Here is a 20,803-nt window from a genome sequence, read left to right as displayed (position 1 = left end):
TTGGACACTTCGAAGGTCAAGTCAGTCTGTGCAGATGAAATATCGAGTTTAAACGTGTGTAGATCTATACAATGTATGTCATTAGAGGTAGATGTTTGTCTTTCATGTATCAACCGATATGGGAGGTGGTCGGTGGAGCGAAGAATGCCGGCTTAAAGACTAGCATACTTTTTATAAATGGGTATTGGACCACCCAACCTTAATGGATCGAAGCCCATTGGATTGGGCCTAGAATGTGGGTACTGCATAGAATGCCCAACTGGTTCAAACTTGCTTTTACTCACCATAGGAATCTAAGTGATCAAAGTCGCAGGCGAACACTTAGGATGAGCCAGATAAACATTACCAATTTTATATTTTGATAAATAAGTAAACGTGGAGACACGTAGCACTACTTTATGACCCAACATCGTTTTTTCCGCCTTTTCTTTTATGAACCTTGCTAGACCCACAACCAAATTCTTGAATCCTTTCCTTACTTTCTTATGCAATCAAATCACCATTATCTTATTTTCCTCTACACTTGAATCAACAAAGAATTGTTAATATTTTATTTATTCAATACATGTAATACACGAGTTTCTAACCTAGTCTAAAGAATAAACAAGTATATAATATACATGAAAAAATGATTTTTTTTCCTAAATATAATAACATACCTAATACAATTAGCTATTAACAACAGTCATTTTTCAGTTACATCAATAAAAAACCCAAATCTGAAATCCAAGCAACTCATAATAACCATGTAGTTTTTTCAAGTTAGAACTTGGAAAAAACTTTTTTTTCATGAGGCCACAAATGAAAACACGAGATTAGTACAGGGACCTTTTTCGCAAATAACATAAACAAAAACCATCTATCCATACGTGCATGAAATCACAAACAGTTGAAGAACAACAACTTGTATCCGTACATTTGGCGTAACGATTCTTGTCATTCATGTAAGGAACACACTTTTGAACGGGTCTCCATATCTGCAATTAATTTCTCTCTCGATACAACCTCTCTATACACTCAGAGACATCGAAAGATCTAAACAAATTGATGCATTTCAAGAGCTAGACGACGAAAATGGCGAAATCAAACATTAATGACAAAGAGCTGTTACGAGCCTGCGAAGCGGCGATCGAAGGTTCGAAACAAAAGGTTGTGATATCGATTCGTGTTGCGAAAAGCAAGGGGGCATGGGGTAAAGGAAAAATTGGTAGCAAAGGCCAGATAGGGGCTAAATCTAGGGTTCTTGCTGTCACTTGTAAGATATCTTCACCTCTTTCTTTTGATGATCTATCTGTTTTTAATGACATACTGGCATACTGTTGTAACTGTTGTCATATTTAGTGTGTAGCAAGTGATAACATTACTCATTTGTGAACATGTAAGATGCCCTAGGGGACATGGTTCCCGTTATTGAAGTTTAACAATTGGTTGTTGCTACTATGTGCTATAATTAGATATAGGATGTGTTTTATAATTAGATAGGACTTCGTGGAGGCGTAGGATTAGGGTTAAGGACTTCTAGAGGATATTTCAGTAAGGCCTTAGGTGTATTTTAGGGACGTAGGTTTTCCTATCCTTTAAGTGACTTTACCGGTGATTGCCTTCTAGTGTCTATGCCCAAATGATGTTGCATGCTATTATACATGATTTACATTATATTGTGTCACTCTGATCACTTTCTTGGTATTGGTGACTTCTTTTTTCTATATTCTTTGACTTGGTATATTGGTATGCTGTTCGTTTTGGAGCCGAGGGTCTCTCTGGAAGCAGCCTCTCTATCCCTAGGGATAGAGGCAATGTTTGTCTACATCCCGCCTTCCCCAGACCCTATAAGTAGCTTTGCTATTTGTGGGATTTACTGAGTATGGTTGTTGTATGTGTTTTATATTTGCTTGATGACATCAGTGTTACATATCTGACTCTAGAAAATCACGAAAATAGACATTGACTTCTAAAAATTTAATAAATAGACATTCAAAACCAACCAAACAGGCGACACGCCAGCTAAGGCTTAGCCCCAACTTTTACATGTGTTGCCCTTTGATTGGTTCGCTTGTGGTCCTCAATGTGCTTTACGAGAGTTTCCATGCCAGGTGGTTTTAGCCGCTTGTGAGCTGGCTCAATGTCCATGTCTATTTTGTTGATTTTTAAAGTCAACATGTCTGGTTTGGTGATTTTCCCTAGTTGACTCTGTGGGCTGCTTGCTTCGGTAGCTTCTGATTTTACTCTGTCATGTTGAAGACGATTAACAGATAGATTCTCAAAATAAATCTTTGTCTACCTGTGGTTTATGCAGCACAAGATAAAGGTGAACGAACAAAGGCGTTTCTCCGTGTCTTAAAGTATGCGGATGGCAATGTTCTTGAGGTATATACCAGAACTTTCTTTGTTTTCATCTCTATTGCCACTTTTGCTGATTAACTTTTTTCGAATTATATCTGCAAATCCCTTCATGTGTAGCAAGCAAAAATATACAAGCTGAAGAATCTTGGGAAGGTGGAGGTGTTAACTAGCGACCCGAGTGGATGCACATTCATGCTGGTAATGGATCTTTTTCAATGTCTAGAAATTACTCTACTTTTCTCTGTAACATGCTTCATGAACTAATCTGCCAATAGGGTTTCGATAATCTTAGAAACCAAAGAGTTGCTCCTATTCAGTGGACTATGCGGAATCTTGATGACAGGTAATTACTATTAGTCCCAGTTTCTTTTACTTCAGACTTTAATGTTATACACATGTTAGTCTATAGTTGTTTACATTTTCTGATTTCTAGGAATCGTCTCTTGGTTTGTATTCTTAATATCTGCAAAGAAGCATTAGGCCGTCTACCGAAGGTTGTGGGTATTGATATTGTCGAGTTAGCTCTTTGGGCTAAGGTGTGTGTGCATTCTACTAGTACCATTATTTCTGTCACTAAAAGAAACGGTTAGTATACACAATGCTTTCACTTTTGTAGGAACATACATCAACAGGTTCTAAGCAACAGAATTCAAAAGATGGACCTTCTGGAGACTTGCTTTCAGAAGGTGATACCGGAGTTACGGTTGGAAATGATCTTGTGTCACAAGCTGAAGAAGAGGAAATGGAACTTCTTTTAGGCACGTACGTATATATATATATTTTTGTTCATACCAAATGTTTTCTTTTTATCAAACAATTTAAACATAGCTGACATCTGTACTTCTAGAACATATTAAAGATACTTTTGGTAATGGCATTGTGACCAGATATGTCATGGGCATTGGGGAAGCAGAGGTCTTTTCCGAAAGGTTAAAACGGGAACTTCATGCTTTGGAAGCAGCCAACGTGCACGCAATTTTGGAAAGCGAGCATTTAGTAGATGAGGTAAACCACTCATAATACAGGACAATATGTATGTTCCATTACAGTTAAGTTTCTTTATGTGGATTTTATCATATTTTGTGCATTCTAAAACTCTTGAACTCATAATCGTTCATGTACATGGTCAATATATATCATTCTCCCGGCCTTATGCTTTATAATTTCATAGGTATTGCATGGACTTGAGTCAACCACAATTTGTGCTGAAGATATGGATGAATGGTTGGCACTTTTTAATGTGAAGCTCAGGCATATGCGAGAGGACATTGAGGCCGTACGGACATTATGCTATAATATAATTTAGTGTAAAATGCCATTTTCGTCCCTGAGGTTTGGCCAGTTTTGCGACTTTCGTCCAAAGGTTTGTTTTTTCGCATCTGGATCTAAAAGGTTTGAAATCTTGCCATGCCATTTTCATCCGGTTCGTAAACTCCATTCATTTTTCTCCGTTAAGTCAGGGGTATTTTTCGTCTTTTTGGTTAACTTAAAGGGCACTTGTACATTATGCTAAATGCTTGTACATAATGTGAAAAAGACTGAATTGCCCTTTAAGTTAACAAAAAAGATGGAAATACCCTTGACTTAACAGAGAAAAATGGATGGAGTTAACGAGCTGTATGAAAATGACAAGATTTCAAACCTTTTAAATCCAGATGTGGAAAACCAAACCTTTGGACGAAAGTCACAAAACTAGCCAAACCTTATGGACGAAAATGGCATTTTACTCTATAATTTATATTTCTAAGTTAAACATGCTAATCAAGTATTACAATTCTTAAACTAATGTGTAAAATATTCAAAATTGTTGCTACTTATATTTATAATGTTAAATACGACGAATTTCAATTTGTGGTTACAGATAGAAGCACGGAATAACAAGCTGGAAATGCAGTCATTCAATTATAAAGCGTTGGCTGCGGAACTAGATGCACTTCTTGAAACATTGCATGTCCCTACAGAGGTAGATTATTATTATTATTATTATTATTATTATTATTATTATTATTATTATTATTATTATTATTATTATCATTATCATTATTATTATTATTATTATTATTATTATTATTATTATTATTATTATTATTATTATTATTATATAACTCATTCAGTCATATCCGTTACAGATTTCAGATTGTTTAACTGAAGGCTCCTTTGATGAGTCGCATCTGCGTAAATACATTGAAGCATGTGAATGGCTAAGAAGTGCTTTGTGTGGTTTTGATGCTTTGGATCCCAAATACACAACAACTAGAGCAGTATATTCATTTATCTTTTTATACTTTTCCGTGTTATAATGTAAATTTTGGTGTATAAACTAGAAAGTGTGAATATTTTGTGCATTTTCTGTCACAGGTGAAGGAAAAGAGGGCATTCCTTGAAATCACAAAGTTGACTTTTGCTCGACGAGCATGTCATTTTTTAAAAGACTATTTTGTTCATTTGGTTGATTCTATGATAAGTGATAAACGAAACTTCTCTCAGGTTTGTTTTTTAGAGTTTTTTTTTATAATTTTATTTTTTATATCACATGTCAACGAGCATTTCATCGGTATTTTGAAAATGGGCAGCGTGGGCAACTAAAGAAGCCTGATCATGCTGATCTTCACAATAAATGCAAGACGTATGCTCGCTTGTTGCATCACTTGAAGGTTAATTACATGGAAACTTTAATAAGACGATAATAAGCAATATTTAGTTTTCCTATTGATATGTGTTTATATTACTGAATAACCTATCATTACAGATTCTTGATACAAATAGCATTAAACCGCTGAGGAAAACTTATTGTAGCTCCTTTAATCAACTTTTACGACATGAGGTAAAGTTTATAAACCTATAAAATTTCTGTTGCAATCAAGTTTGATAGATGATTAAAATATAATAACTTTGTGGATCTATTTTTTAGACTCGTGAATTTGCTAATGAGCTACGGGCTGGTACTAAACCACCAAAAGTTCAAAGTGTATGGTTTGAAGGTCCCACCGCCCCCAACCAAAATGTAGACACTTCAATGATTTCTGAAGCTTATACCAAAATGCTAGCGGTTTTTGTCCCGCTCCTTGTTGAAGAGGTGTGAACAAAATTCCTTATCCTTAACGCGCGCACACACACGGACGCTATCATTTTTGGTTTTCCGATAACGGATCAGGTTTTTCTTCTCCTTCTTTTGTATATGCTTTGCAGAGTTCATTTTTGTCGTTCTTTATGCACTTTGAAGTTTCTTCACCGGACCCACCAAGTATTCAAGATGAGGATGATGAAGATTATTTACAAATGATGGAAACACATGAAGATGAAAGGGGTAATATATAATAATAATGATATATGTTACATACATTTCTTTTTGACTCATGTAATACGTACTTGCTTAAGCTTTTCGTCTAAATTATGTAGGTGCATTGGACATGGGGGCACTAAACGAGTCGCTTCGTGATTTACTAGATGGGATACAAGTAATTACAGAGTCAATGCTCAGTTGCTTTTAGTTTAACAAGTTATTATATTTTTGTTGACTTGCAGGAAGACTTTTTTGCAACAGTGGATTGGGCCCACAAGATTGATCCTTTGCTGTGTATATCAATGCATGGTATAACCGAGCGATATATTTCTGATCTTAAAGCGGAAACAGCCGGATACGTAAGCCTCTTACTTGATGCTATGGAAGATAAGATTACTACACTATTTACACGGGTACGTTTCAACGATAACATATAAAATGGTGTATGTTCATCAATTAAATTTTAACCTTATTTGCAGTTTGTAGATGACGCTCGTCACCAGATAGAAAAAAATGACAAAAACGTTAAACAAACGGGTGTCATGTCATTCGTACCTAGGTAATGCATTCATGTTTTGAAATAATAATTATTACTAATTACTTTTGTACTCTATTTTCAATCGGGTTGCATTTCTTGTGTGTAGATTTGCATTGCTTGCCACCCGCATGGAGCAGTACATCCAGGGGCAATCTCGGGATTTGGTTGACCAGGCGTATATGAAAATCGTGAGTACTTTACTTAATTAATCGTCTGATAGCAACTATCTACTAATACGTTCGGCTAAATAAAATGAAACAAACTGGATCGTATGTTTTGACAGATTGGTATTATGTTTGTGACTCTGGACAAGATTTCTCAAGCAGACTTAAAACACTCGGATATTTTTCTCTTAGAAAACTATGCTTCGTTCCAGAATAGGTATTGATAATTTTTAACCCGAAGGATTACTTTACAAAATGCCATTTTCGTCCCTGAGGTTTAGCCAGTTTTGGGACTTTCGTCCAAATGTTTGTTTTTTCGCATTTGGATCCAAAAGTTTTAAAATCTTGCCATTTACATCCGGCTCGTTAACTCCATCCATTTTTCTCGGTTAAGTCAGGCGTATTTCCATCTTTTTTGTTAACTTAAAGGGCTATTCGATCTTTTTCACTTTATGTACAAGCATTTAGCAAATGTACAAGTATTCAAAAGACCGAATTGCTCTTTAAGTTAACAAAAAAGACGGAAATACCCCTGAATTAACGTAGAAAAATGGATGGAGTTAATGAGCCGGATGAAAATGGCAAGATTTCAAACCTTTTGGATCCAAATACGAAAAAACAAACATTTGGATGAAAGTCGGAAAACTGGCTAAACCTCAGGAACGAAATGGCATTTTACTCATAATTTAACTACTTTAATGCAATGTACCAGTTTTCTTAACCATGATTACATTAGATGCTGATGAGAAGCAGTTCTATGCAGTCTGTATGACTTGGCCAGTTGTGTGCCAACTTTAGCTAAATTTTATCATCAAGCAAGCGAATCATACGAGCAATCCTGCGCACGTCATATCAGTGTGGTCATATATTACGTAAGTAACACGTCGTTTTTCTTGTTAAGAATTTTGTTTTCTGTTAGTCATCGTTATGTATGCTAATGGTGATTCTGGTTCATTAAAATTTGCAGCAATTTGAGCGTCTTTTCCAGTTTGCTAAACGAATTGAGGATACGATGTCTACTAATGCTCCTGAAGAAGTAAGTTTCAATATTCATTTCCATGTTTTGGTAATTACCGAATGTTGAAGTGATTCTAATTTTGTTTGATAAGTACAGATCCAGTTTCAAGTTGGATTGTCAAAATCGGATCTTAGAAAGGTGGTCAAATCCAACTTATCAGGGGTAAGTAACAAAATTAAAAGTTTTAAATACGTCACATCTTGTAATAGCATAAAACTTTGATGAGACTCGTTTTGTACATAGGTTGACAAACACATCACTGCAATGCATAAGAAACTGATGAAGAACATGACCTCTGAGGAACTGATACCTACACTATGGGATAAATGCAAGGTATTATTATAAGTATATATGTTTTCGTTCAAAAACATAGATCTTTTATTGATACTAAAAAACTAACATAACCGCATATAATGACTGACATTTGACAGAAAGAATTTTTGGACAAGTATGATAGCTTTGTTCAACTTGCTGCGAAAGTCTATCCGGGTGAAAACATTCCATCGGTAACAGAAATTCGAGACCTTTTAGCATCAATGTAGAGTTATAACGTAGTTATTTGGATCCATTAGATATTCCACTTTAAAAGTCAAACATATGTTCGTTGACTGCAACTCATGTGCTGTTTCAAGCAATACCGGCATTTTTGTCTCATTTTCTAGACAAACTAATATTCATATGCAACTGGAGAAACTTACCTTTAAATCTTAGTATAACATCGATTATACATTGACGATTATTATATACATATAAAAGAATTATGTAATCTAAGACCAACAAAATACAACCTTAATTATATACCACCACCTATAAGAGGACAAAAGAATCATTGTTATACCTAATAACTTTAGGAATTAGTGCCTGTAGAAAGCCGTGAGAGTATGAATAAACCAGCAGAAGAAACAAATACGGCTGCAGCAAAACAAGCGAGATCTAGACCCGTAACCAATGGTATGCTTTTGAACTTCTCCAACACTCCAACTTGAAGCAGCAACATCAGGGCATGCCCGATTTTCGACTTTGCTTGAGAGATCGACTTAATTCCAGCCCATGATGGAAACTCCTGTAACACACGTCAAGATCGTTTTTAAAATGTCGGGAAATCAGTACATATGCATCATTAGGTATTGGTTCCAAGCTCAAAATTTCTGGATCATACTAGCCGAGTAAGTTGGTCACGGGTTAGAATATGCATTTATAATGTTTTTCGTGACGTACCTTGAGATGGAAAAGACCGAAAAAGTTTGATGATGGAATCGGTCGGCCTTTTGGAGCTTTTGATCCAACAAACATGACATATAACCCCATCCCAAATGTAAGCATAGCCGTTCCTACTAAGAACATATCTATTCAAAGAACACATATATATTCGTATAAGTTTTACTGGTTCTGATACAATTTTGCTGCACACAAATGGGGTTCGAGATGTACCTAATGCTTTGATGAGTAGATCCATGATATGTCCATGATTGGAATGGTGGTAGAGTGCATGAAAATACTGGAAGTATGATTCCACAACCAGGAAAACACCCTAAATATATTCATTTAAATTACATTCACATGTTAATAATCCTATAAGTAATTTCATATTCATTGCTAAATTCTTAATTGAACACTATTAACGATACCTCGAGGAAGCATAATACCGAACCAAGCAAGGTTCCTGCTACACCAAACATCGTAAAAAATCGAGAATCCACTATAATCTGCAAATTCACAAGATCAAAACTATAATTTCTTTATTGATTTATTTATCAACTCAGGCTCCATATTTTATTAACATTGTATTACAAATATTGCAGATATTGTATTCGATGATTGTAAATTCACAAGTTAAATGCCTGGTTGGGCCCTGTGGTTTGCAAATATTGCAGACTTGGTCCTAGTGGTTCAATAATTACACACTTGATCCTGGTGGTTGTAATTTTTGCACTGAGGTGATCTTTATCACTAACCTATGTTAAATATCTCAATTAAGTATGTGTCAAATGACTATAATACCCTTACTCGTTAAGAAAATAAAAAATAAAACAATATATCTTCTACCCTGCCACCAATTATTCCGATCTGGTTATAAAAACATTGGTGATAACTGATAAGCATTATTTACCTTTTCGACCAGCGATTGGATGATTAAATTCCACTGTCTACGTCTCGTCAAAAACGCCATTAGCGTAGCCACGTCTACTCCTTCACTAATAGTTTGTGTTGGTTCAACTTCAACCACCGCACCGTCTAAATCCGCCACAGTATAGGTGGCCACTTTAGGCAATGCCACCGGTTTCCTCTCCATATCCGCAGTCAGCTGAGTGTTTTCAGAACCAAAACCAGCCGCCATGCACGTAAACCTCATCGCCGATACACTTTCCAAAGGAGGCGCTGTACTGATAGCCGATGGCGGCCTCGCCAGGCGTATCAACCTAACAGAAGCCATTGGTAATTAGATATTTAAACTGGTGATGTATATTTAAAAGCTTGAAAAATTGAAATCATTTGGAGGTGTTTGTAATTTATATAGGAGACAAGAAGAAAGAATAAGAATCCAAGCAAGCATATTAGGTGGGAATATTATGTGGGCTTAGTTGCATGGGGTTGGTGGGGTCATTTGGAACCCCTTTTGGGCCGCAATTGGGGGAGGTTTAGCTGTGGCCATTGGGAGTTTGAAAAGTCAAATGTGTGAATAGAGCGTGGAGTACACGAACGGTGTGGAATATTAGCTTACTGGTCAGCAATGGTGAACTGTGGGCGTGAAGAAAACGTGACTATTTGAACCGAACGCGTAATTTCGTGGCTTCATGCCTTCCGTTATAAAGCATACGACTAGAAAAATTACAAAACACCGACCTCATCAAGTATTGCAAATCCTTCTAAAATAAACCAACCTTTTTAATATCTAGTATCTCATAATAATTTTTATTAGAATAAAGTACATAGATATAGATGGTTCATGTGGTTTACCAAAAATTTGGGTTTAATCGATAGGTTTTCAAAAATACATGAATAGTCCTTGTAGTTTACACTTTATAACATATTTAGTTTCCAACCAACAAATATTAAGGTTTTAGTAGATCTAAGTTAGTGACTAAATGTGTTACAAAGTGCAAACCAAAAGAACCATCTATGTACTTTTGGAAAAAGCTGGGGACCAGATGCGTTACAAATTGAAAACCACAGAGACCACCTGTGTAGTTATGGAAAGTTAGAGACCACATCCAAATTTTTGACAAACCATATGAATCATTCGTGTGCTTTACTCTTTGTATTATTTATTTTACTCAAGAAAAGCTTACACATTTGTTTTTCTTGTCTGAGTGAAAATTTGGTTGGAGTCCTTCTCTAACGGTTGCTCCTAGCCTCATGCATATTTGTGAAGTTCTTCTCTCATTTAGAATTAATGCGTTCAAACTGCTTGATAATATTTAAAGCAGAGTTTTCTTTATTGCTTGGTATCTCTCCTGTTGACATAACAAAACACAACGATTGGAGATTCATCTAAAGTGTCACGTATCGTTAATGGTTTTTAATTTAACATAATTAATAGTTTTTAACTTAAAACGTCTTTTTTTATAAGAATGTCAAAACATTTGTAATTTGAGGAATCTTGTGTTTTATCTTTATTACGATATATTTAAAGGCATCATAAGTTTTGAATATATGTTAGAGACCTTAGGCACGTCTCAATATTACTAGACCAAATGTCGCTTTGTTTTTTTTTTTTTTTTTTTTTTTTGCAATTAAATATAGGTTGTTGAAATGACTGTTAGACCATGTGTAGTGGTGAAGAAAGATAATGTCCCTTCTTTTGGCATGATCCGTCATGTGGCGGTCAGTTAGCAATGGGGCGGAGCATTTTTTTTAAAATGAGTGTAGTGGTATAATGCCTAATAATGCCTCATCCATGATTACTTAAAACTAATAATATCTCATTAAATAAAAAAAAAATATTGCAGGGACATGCCTAATATTTGCGCGTACGCCATCATACTCGGGTCCATCTCTTGGAAATTGAAGGACGGTTGCGGTTGGGTGGTGTTCGGGCGATATAAAGTTTGGTTGCTGGGTCTAGACGGAACACCGAAAGGGGGTCAGAAGAGATTGATGATATAATCTTTTAAAAAATATGAAGAAGTATTGAAGAGAAGAGGGCAAAGTTTATAAAAAAAGAGTAAAAAGTGAGGTTTTTGTAGGTAAAAAGTGGATTAAAAATAAAGAAATATCTTTATCTTGTTACCGTTGTACACAACCGTCCTATCTCAATCTTTGTGCGAATTTGGCGTTTTAAATAAAACGCTTTGGCCAAAAAATAGAAAAAAACGCCCAACGGGGCGGTCCATGTGGCGTTTAGGGGCGTATTTTGTTTTGGGAAAAAACGCCAGAACCTTTCACTACGGATAGTCTTATGGTGATCTAGTGGTATTTGCTATACTTTTCAATCTTAGATTTTTATTTTTTATTTTTTATAATTTTTTTGCAATTAAACACTTGCAGATCGTGTCCTTCAATTTTTTAAGTAAAGAAAACGTCTCAGAACTTCATATATTGTCATACTTTTCAACCTTTCTAGAAATTGTTGTTAACTCTTTGTGTTAGTTTTTAGAAAAAAATATCATTTGCCTTTAACAATCAAAGGACAAAATATGTAAGATACATGACTTTAACATAAAAGTGGAACCAGAGTCTAGAAGATGTCGATGTAGAGATATGTAAAAGCGTAAACTTTTTGTATTTATTACATGTACAAGTATACTTTGTATAGCGGGTTCTAGTTATATAAAAATAGAGTTAATTACTCGGATGGTCTCTGTGGTTTGTCGATATTACAAGTTTGGTTCTTCAGTATGAAAAATTACATGTGTGATCCCTATAGTTTTAATATCATAAGAAAGATTGTCTTTCAAGCAGATGTCAGTTGTTTTTTAGTGTTAATTTGTTTATGAATAAAGTGTCATTTTCGTCCTTGAAGTTTAGATGGTTTTGCGACTTTTGTCTAAAGGTTTGTTTTTTCGCATTTGGATCCAAAAAGTTTGAAATCTTGTCATTTTCATTCGACCCGTTAACACCATCCATTTTTTAGCGTTAAGTCGGGATATTTTTGTCCTTTTACCTAACTTGACGTTAAATAAATAAATAAACAAATAGGTAAAAGAAAGAAAATACCCCTAACATAACGTTAATAAATGGATGGAGTTAACGAGTAAGATGAAAATGACAAGATTGCAAACATTTTGGATCCAGATGCAAAAAAAACAAGTTTTTGAACGGAAGTCGCAAAACTGGTCAAATCTCAAGGACGAAAATGACATTTTACTTTAACTTTTTATACGACTAATATACCTTTGTACATATTCGGACCATGGGGATCATCCAACTAATTGAATCTTAAAAATATGATTAACAAATAAGAAAACAAGTGAGTTTTTCCTAGATTTATTGGGTGTCCTCATAATTGGTGTATAAATAGGCCCTAACTATCTGCACACCCAGTTTGCCTATCTGCACACTTAGGGTTTACCTACGCTGCGTATTGACCTATACGCAGCGTATAGGGTTACCTCTATACGCTGCGTATAGAGCTATACTCAGCGTATATAAACCATGGATTTCAGAGCCTTAGCAGCAATCATTGCACAGAAAACAAGGGTTATATACGCTGCGTATAGGTCTATACGCAGCGTATATAAACCATTAGATTTTTTTGAGTCATTTTGGTAGGTTTGAGGGAACATTTTTTCACAAAGTTTAAATACGCTGCGTATAGACCTCTAAGGAGCGTATATAAAGGTCTGAAAATGTCTTTTATACCCTTGTGTTGAGGCTATACGAAGCCAAATACAAGGGTAGTTGTGTCATTTTTGTCTTATACGCTGCGTAGGGACCTCTAAGGAGCGTATATACAGCTCCATTTTTGTATTTTTTTTATTGTGTATTCCTTTATTTATTTATAAAAAAAAAAGTAAATTCATTGTGTGTATTTTGGGGTATTTCCATGTTTATTTATAAAAAAACAATATTGTTAAAAATAATACAAATATTATGAATTATAAGAATTAAAAATAATACAAATATTAGGTCCTGTATTGACCTCGTATAAGCCTATAAGTGTGATATCGTATCGTATAGGTGTGGTTTAGGTCCCGTATTGACCTCGTATAAACCTATAAGTGAGATATCGTGTCGTATAGGTGTAGTATAGGTCACGTATTGACGTCGTATAAGCCTATAAGTGTGATATTGTATCGTATAACGTAGTATATGTCACGTATTGACTTCGTATAAGCCTATACGTGTGATATCGTATCGTATAGCGTCGTATAGGTCACGTATTGACCTCGTATAAGCCTATAAGTGTGATATCGTATCGTATAGGTGTAGTATAGGTCACGTATTGACCTCGTATAAGCCTATAAGTGTGATATCGTATCGTATAACGTAGTATCGGTCACGTATTGACCTCGTATAAGCCTATAAGTGTGATATCGTATCGTATAGCGTCGTATAGGTCACGTATTGACCTCGTATAAGCCTATAAGTGTGATATCGTATCGTATAGGGGTAGTATAGGTCACGTATTGACCTCGTATAAGCCTATAAATGTGATATCGTATCGTATAACGTAGTATAGGTCAAGTATTGACCTCGTATAAGCCTATAAGTGTGATATCGTATCGTATAGCGTCGTACAGGTCACGTATTGACCTCGTATAAGACTATAAGTGTGATATCGTATCGTATAGGTGGGGTTTAGGTCACGTATTAACCTCGTATAATCCTATAAGTGTGATATCGTATCGTATAGGTGTGGTTTAGGTCCCGTCTAATCCTATATGCATATACAAGACCTATAGGAAACCTATACGAGACTTATACTACACTATACGATACGATACGATACTATACTATACAATAACACCCGTATAGGCCTCTATACGAGACTTGTATACTATACACTATACGATACGATATGATGTAATACGATACGATAGGATGCAATACGATAAGATAATTTAATTTAAAAGATAACAATATAATATATTTGTATTATTTATGAATAATATTGTTTTTTTATAAATAATTTTCTTTTTTTATAAATAAACAAAGGAATACGATAATTTAATTTAAACGATAACAAAACAATATATTTGTATTATTTACCAATAATATTGTTTTTTATAAATAATTTTTTTTAATTTTTATAATTCATAATATTTATATTATTTTTTATTTTTATAATTTATATTTGTATTATTTACCAATAATATTGTTTTTTTTATAAATAATTTTCTATTTTTTTATAAATAAACAAAGGAATACACAATAAAAAAAATATAAAAATGGAGCTTTATATACACTCCTTAGAGGTCCCTACGCAGCGTATGAGACAAAATGACACAACTACCCTTGTATTTGGCTTCGTATAGCCTCAACACAAGGGTATAAAAGACATTTTCAAACCTTTATATACGTTGCGTATAGGTCTATACGCAGCGTATATAAAGGGTAGTTTTTATTTTTAACCCCAAACATGTGGTTAAATTATCTTTTTAACCCTTATTGTATATATACGCTGCGTATAGACCTCTAAGGAGCGTATATAAAGGTCTGAAAATGTCTTTTATACCCTTGTGTTGAGGCTATACGAAGCCAAATACAAGGTTAGTTGTTTCATTTTCGTCTCATACGCTGCGTAGGGACCTCTAAGGAGCGTATATAAAGCTCCATTTTTGTATTTTTTAATTGTGTATTCATTTGTTTATTTATAAAAAAAAGTAAATTAATTGTGTGTATTTTGGGGTATTTCCATGTTTATTTATAGAAAAACAATATTATTAAAAATAATACAAATATTATGAATTATAAGAATTAAAAATAATACAAATATTAGGTCCCGTATTGAACTCGTATAAGCCTGTAAGTGAGATATCGTGTCGTATAGGTGTGGTTTAGGTCCCGTATTGACCTCGTATAAGCCTATAAGTGAGATATCGTATCGTATAGGTGTAGTATAGGTCACGTATTGACGTCGTATAAGTCTATAAGTGGGATATCGTATCGTATAACATAGTATAGGTCACGTATTGACTTCGTATAAGCCTATAAGTGTGATATCGTATCGTATAGCGTCGTATAGGTCACGTATTAACCTCGTATAAGTCTATAAGTGTGATATCACATCGTATAGGTGCAGTATAGGTCACGTATTGACCTCGTATAAGCCTATAAGTGTGATATCGTATCGTATAACGTAGTATAGGTCACGTATTGACCTCGTATGAGCCTATAAGTGTGATATCGTATCGTATAGCGTCGTATAGGTCACGTATTGACCTCGTATAAGCCTATAAGTGTGATATCATATCGTATAGGGGTAGTATAGGTCACGTATTGACCTCGTATAAGCCTATAAGTGTGATATCGTATCGTATAACGTAGTATAGGTCACGTATTAAACTCGTATAAGCCTATAAGTGTGACATCGTATCATATAGCGTCATATAGGTCACGTATTGACCTCGTAAAAGCCTATAAGTGTGATATCGTATCGTATAGCGGCGTATAGGTCAGGTATTGTCCTCGTATAAGCCTATAAGTGTGATATCGTTTCATATAACGTAGTATAGGTCACGTATTGACCTCGTATAAGCCTATAAGCGTGATATCGTATCGTATAGGTGTAGTTTAGGTCACGTATTGACCTCGTATAAGCCTATAAGTGTGATATCGTATCGTATTGGTGTGGTTTAGGTCACGTATTAACCTCGTATAAGCCTATAAGTGTGATATCGTATCGTATAGGTGTGGTTTAGGTCCCGTCTAATCCTATATGCATATACAAGACCTATAGGAAACCTATACGAGACTTATACTACACTATACGATACGATACGATACGATACTATACTATACAATAACTCCCGTATAGGCCTCTATACGAGACTTATATACTATACACTATACGATACGATTTGATGCAATACGATACGATGCAATACGATAAGATAATTTAATTTAAACGATAACAATATAATATATTTGTATTATTTACGAATAATATTGTTTTTTATAAATAATTTTCTTTTTTTTTATAAATAAACAAAGGAATACGATAATTTAATTTAAACGATAACAAAACAATATATTTGTATTATTTACCAATAATATTGTTTTTTTATAAATAATTTTCTTTTTTAATTTTTATAATTCATAATATTTATATTATTTTTTATTTTTATAATTTATATTTGTATTATTTACCAATAATATTGTTTTTTTTATAAATAATTTTCTTTTTTTATAAATAAACAAAGGAATACACAATAAAAAAATACAAAAATGGAGCTTTATATACGCTCCTTAGAGGTCCCTACGCAGCGTATGAGACAAAAATGACACAACTACCCTTGTATTTGGCTTCATATAGCCTCAACACAAGGGTATAAAAGACATTTTCAAACCTTTATATACGCTGCGTATAGGTCTATACGCAGCGTATATAAAGGGTAGTTTTTATTTTTAACCCCAAACATGTGGTTAAATTATCTTTTTAACCCTTATTGTATATATACGCTGCGTATAGACCTCTAAGGAGCATATATAAAGGTCTGAAAATGTCTTTTATACCCTTGTGTTGAGGCTATACGAAGCCAAATACAAGGTTAGTTGTTTCATTTTCGTCTCATACGCTGCGTAGGGACCTCTAAGGAGAGTATATAAAGCTCCATTTTTGTATTTTTTTATTGTGTATTCATTTGTTTATTTATAAAAAAAAGTAAATTAATTGTGTGTATTTTGGGGTATTTCCATGTTTATTTATAAAAAAACAATATTATTAAAAATAATACAAATATTATGAATTATAAGAATTAAAAATAATACAAATATTAGGTCCCGTATTGAACTCGTATAAGCCTATAAGTGTGATATCGTATCGTATAGGTGTGGTTTAGGTCCCGTATTGACCTCGTATAAGCCTATAAGTGAGATATCGTGTCGTATAGGTGTAGTATAGGTCACGTATTGACGTCGTATAAGCCTATAAGTGTGATATCGTATCGTATAACGTAGTATAGGTCACGTATTGACTTCGTATAAGCCTATAAGTGTGATATCGTATCGTATAGCGTCGTATAGGTCGCGTATTAACCTCGTATAAGCCTATAAGTGTGATATCACATCGTATAGGTGCAGTATAGGTCACGTATTGACCTCGTATAAGCCTATAAGTGTGATATCGTATCGTATAACGTAGTATAGGTCACGTATTGACCTCGTATAAGCCTATAAGTGTGATATCGTATCGTATAGCGTCGTATAGGTCACGTATTGACCTCGTATAAGCCTATAAGTGTGATATCGTATCGTATAGGGGTAGTATAGGTCACGTATTGACCTCGTATAAGCCTATAAGTGTGATATCGTATCGTATAACGTAGTATAGGTCACGTATTGACCTCGTATAAGCCTATAAGTGTGATATCGTATCGTATAGCGTCGTATAGGTCACGTATTGACCTCGTATAAGCCTATAAGTGTGATATCGTATCGTATAGTATAGCGGTGTATAGGTCAGGTATTGACCTCGTATAAGCCTATAAGTGTGATACCGTTTCATATAACGCAGTATAGGTCACGTATTGACCTCGTATAAGCCTATAAGTGTGATATCGTATCGTATAGGTGTAGTTTAGGTCACGTATTGACCTCGTATAAGCTTATAAGTGTGATATCCTATCGTATAGGTGTGGTTTAGGTCACGTATTAACCTCGTATAAGCCTCTAAGTGTGATATCGTATCGTATAGGTGTGGTTTAGGTCCCGTCTAATCCTATATGCATATACAAGACCTATAGGAAACCTATACGAGACTTATACTACACTATACGATACGATACAATACTATACTATACAATAACACCCGTATAGGCCTCTATACGAGACTTATATACTATACACTATACGATACGATTTGATGTAATACGATACGATACGATGCAATACGATAAGATAATTTAATTTAAACGATAACAATATAATATATCTGTATTATTTACGAATAATATTGTTTTTTTATAATTATTTTCTTTTTTTAATAAATAAACAAAGGTATACGATAATTTAATTTAAACGATAACAAAACAATATATTTGTATTATTTACCAATAATATTTTTTTTATAAATAATTTTCTTTTTTAGTTTTTATAATTCATAATATTTATATTATTTTTTATTTTTATAATTTATATTTGTATTATTTACCAATAATATTGTTTTTTTATAAATAATTTTCTATTTTTTTATAAATAAACAAAGGAATACACAATAAAAAAATACAAAAATGGAGCTTTATATACGCTCCTTAGAGGTCCCTACGCAGTGTATGAGACAAAAATGACACAACTACTGTCACACCCCAACCGATGGCGGAAACATCGGGATGAGACGAAGTGTGTATAGATTGCTAGAGACGTCATAATACTATGTGACAATATTTAATTAAATTCAAATTTCATTTCAAAACTAAATGTCATACATAATTCAAAAGGAAATAACAACTTTGTTTCATAACATAACATAACAAACAAAATGATAGATTAATCTAGGTGTGTATCTAGTCCACCCTAACTTGTTTCATCATTCATCCATACTTCAATAATCAACCTGCAACATGTATTAAAATAGAGTTCAATGCAAAAGCAAAGAGCGAGTATACAAGTTTGTTTACATAGCATATTAGAATAAAACTCATATCCAACATGAACATAATAAAATAGTTTCAATCATGCTAGTTTACGTAGTCCAAGTGATAGCCCAAGTTTCCCAATGCGTTAAAGTACCTAACCCAAAGTTTCACGGGAGGTTGATATGTCTCCTCCTAACAATACCCCAAAGACTAACGGGGAGGTGCATTACTCCTATAGCGCTACTATTGTTAAGGCGGAACTACACACAAGAATTAAACGTTCACATAGCACAAAATAGTCTCAAGATTCACAAGTTTCATGTTTCATGTTTAAATGGATAGAGTAAGTTTCAAATAAGTTTCAAGTGTCATGTGCGTTTAATATAGAATACATGTTGCACCCAAAGTGTTAAAAGTAAAAATGGGTTCGAGTATACACACGGTTTACAAGTGGTGACTTGAAGTTCCGAGAGCAAGTTTGTAGATGAATTAGTTCGGAGCACCTTATCCTTCTACACAAGGAAACGTAGGTGTGTGAGTTTGGCGTATAACGGAAGATTATAGATTCGGAGTTTTTTAAAATATATAGAAAGTAACATAGGTGAAAATAATCATCTTGTACACATAACTCTTGTTCTTGACACTATTGAAACTCAAAAGAGTTGGTATGATTTCATGGATTCTAAGATCCATTAGAGTCGTAGCAAGGGCATGGTCATAGATGATGTAACGTCCACTTAACAAATAACTATTAAGTCATCATCAAGTCTTAGTTACTTAGATGTATACATATAGAATAACTTAGATATTATATAGTTTACAAGTCTTATGATTCAAGCATGAGGTAGGAGATTAATGTCTCCATTTAGGTACCTCTTTGTGTCATAGAATACATACATGAGGTAGGAAGAACAAGCTTCCATTTAGGCACCTCTATTGTTCACCACTACACTTGTTGTTATAAACAACAAGGAGGGTCATGAACATACAAGTATTAAGGTAATAACAACAACTAATCTATAGAAAACATCAAGTAATGAGTGGATTCTTATGAAGGGATAGCCTAGGCTAAACCAACCATCACACATACATCAAGTTTCACACTTGAACACCACTTGTGGGTAAAACCCTAATTAAAACAGAAGGTTTGTGAGGTTTTAACCTCTGATTTAAATGTCTCAACCATGTTTTTAAGCTTAACCAACCATAAGAGAGGTTGTAAGCATTAGGACATTGGTGTGAGATGTGTTAGACACAAGTTGGATAAGAAATAACAAGTTGTTGATTAATAATAAACAAAACAGAAAGTTTTAGTCCATTTTAGGGCAAATCCAAGCATGATTCTTCCAAGGAAAAACCAAGGATTCAAACCCAAGAACATAACAAAGCATTAGAAAGAAGAACCAAGTAGTTTGGTTAAGAAATGAGCAAGTTACACTCACTTTTGTGAAGATACAAGAATCTGTCCAAAACTCAGATTTACTGCAGATTAGAGAGTGAATTTGTGAAGATTAGAGAGTTGTGAAAGTGTCAAATGGGTTGGAGAAGGTGGGTATTTATGATGGAAGAGTTAGAAGGTGACTGGAGGTGATTAGAGGTGATTGGGTGAATTGGATTAATGGGATTTCGTGCATGCAGCTCAAGGAAACACACATTCTGCCGAAACAAGGGGCTCGCGTGACGTCTAGGACCCTCGCGTCACGCGGCGCCCTAGTGCCGGCAAGTTCCATAACTTTGCATTTTACCCCCCTGAAGTTTATGCTTGAGTCTATTAGGTGC

At 34.3% G+C, this 20,803-nt stretch overlaps 2 protein-coding genes across 7 annotated transcripts; one reads left to right on the top strand and one right to left on the bottom strand.

The window, feature by feature from the left end:
• The first annotated feature begins 828 nt into the window (after positions 1–828).
• Positions 829–7,918, top strand: LOC110879492 (exocyst complex component SEC3A). 3 transcript variants are annotated; one of them, XM_022127950.2, is made up of 25 exons: positions 871–1,255; positions 2,297–2,367; positions 2,461–2,541; positions 2,619–2,686; positions 2,777–2,879; positions 2,960–3,105; positions 3,231–3,348; positions 3,515–3,619; positions 4,205–4,306; positions 4,473–4,604; positions 4,702–4,830; positions 4,917–4,997; positions 5,093–5,167; positions 5,255–5,419; positions 5,533–5,650; positions 5,743–5,801; positions 5,869–6,039; positions 6,106–6,185; positions 6,271–6,352; positions 6,448–6,545; positions 7,092–7,200; positions 7,296–7,364; positions 7,443–7,508; positions 7,590–7,679; positions 7,778–7,918. In XM_022127950.2, the coding sequence occupies exons 1-25, from the start codon at positions 1,075–1,077 to the stop codon at positions 7,886–7,888; spliced, it is 2,610 nt and encodes an 869-aa protein (XP_021983642.1). In that variant the 5' UTR covers positions 871–1,074; the 3' UTR covers positions 7,889–7,918. The 3 variants fall into 3 exon arrangements, with proteins under 3 accessions (XP_021983643.1, XP_021983644.1, XP_021983642.1); XM_022127951.2 differs by lacking the exons at positions 7,296–7,364; positions 7,443–7,508; positions 7,590–7,679; positions 7,778–7,918 and having other exon boundaries at positions 829–1,255; positions 7,041–7,126; XM_022127952.2 differs by lacking the exons at positions 7,296–7,364; positions 7,443–7,508; positions 7,590–7,679; positions 7,778–7,918 and having other exon boundaries at positions 830–1,255; positions 7,082–7,166.
• Positions 7,036–9,855, bottom strand: LOC110879494. 4 transcript variants are annotated; one of them, XM_022127954.2, is made up of 6 exons: positions 9,457–9,855; positions 8,975–9,052; positions 8,778–8,877; positions 8,565–8,692; positions 8,185–8,409; positions 7,036–7,166 (listed from the first exon to the last, which is right to left on the bottom strand). In XM_022127954.2, exons 1-5 carry the CDS (start codon positions 9,778–9,780, stop codon positions 8,194–8,196), a joined length of 846 nt encoding a protein of 281 aa, XP_021983646.1. In that variant the 5' UTR covers positions 9,781–9,855; the 3' UTR covers positions 7,036–7,166; positions 8,185–8,193. The 4 variants fall into 4 exon arrangements, with proteins under 4 accessions (XP_021983646.1, XP_035833736.1, XP_035833737.1 ...); XM_035977843.1 differs by lacking the exon at positions 7,036–7,166 and adding an exon at positions 7,528–7,661; XM_035977844.1 differs by lacking the exon at positions 7,036–7,166 and adding an exon at positions 7,641–7,656.
• Positions 9,856–20,803: the final 10,948 nt, after the last annotated feature.

This window comes from Helianthus annuus, chromosome 9 (assembly GCF_002127325.2).
Source record: "Helianthus annuus cultivar XRQ/B chromosome 9, HanXRQr2.0-SUNRISE, whole genome shotgun sequence".
NCBI lineage: Eukaryota > Viridiplantae > Streptophyta > Magnoliopsida > Asterales > Asteraceae > Helianthus > Helianthus annuus.
This window is presented reverse-complemented; position numbering and strand designations above follow the sequence as displayed.

Coding starts and splice junctions, on each gene's coding strand:
- LOC110879492 (XM_022127950.2), top strand. CDS start 1,075: ATGGCGAAATCAAACATTAATGACAAAGAGCTGTTACGAGCCTGCGAA. Junction 6,186..6,270: donor GTCATGTCATTCGTACCTAG/GTAATGCATTCA, acceptor TCTTGTGTGTAG/ATTTGCATTGCTTGCCACCC. Junction 7,201..7,295: donor TCAGTGTGGTCATATATTAC/GTAAGTAACACG, acceptor TAAAATTTGCAG/CAATTTGAGCGTCTTTTCCA.
- LOC110879494 (XM_022127954.2), bottom strand. CDS start 9,780: ATGGCTTCTGTTAGGTTGATACGCCTGGCGAGGCCGCCATCGGCTATC. Junction 9,053..9,456: donor TCCAATCGCTGGTCGAAAAG/GTAAATAATGCT, acceptor GTGAATTTGCAG/ATTATAGTGGATTCTCGATT. Junction 8,693..8,777: donor TCTACTCATCAAAGCATTAG/GTACATCTCGAA, acceptor TTCTTTGAATAG/ATATGTTCTTAGTAGGAACG.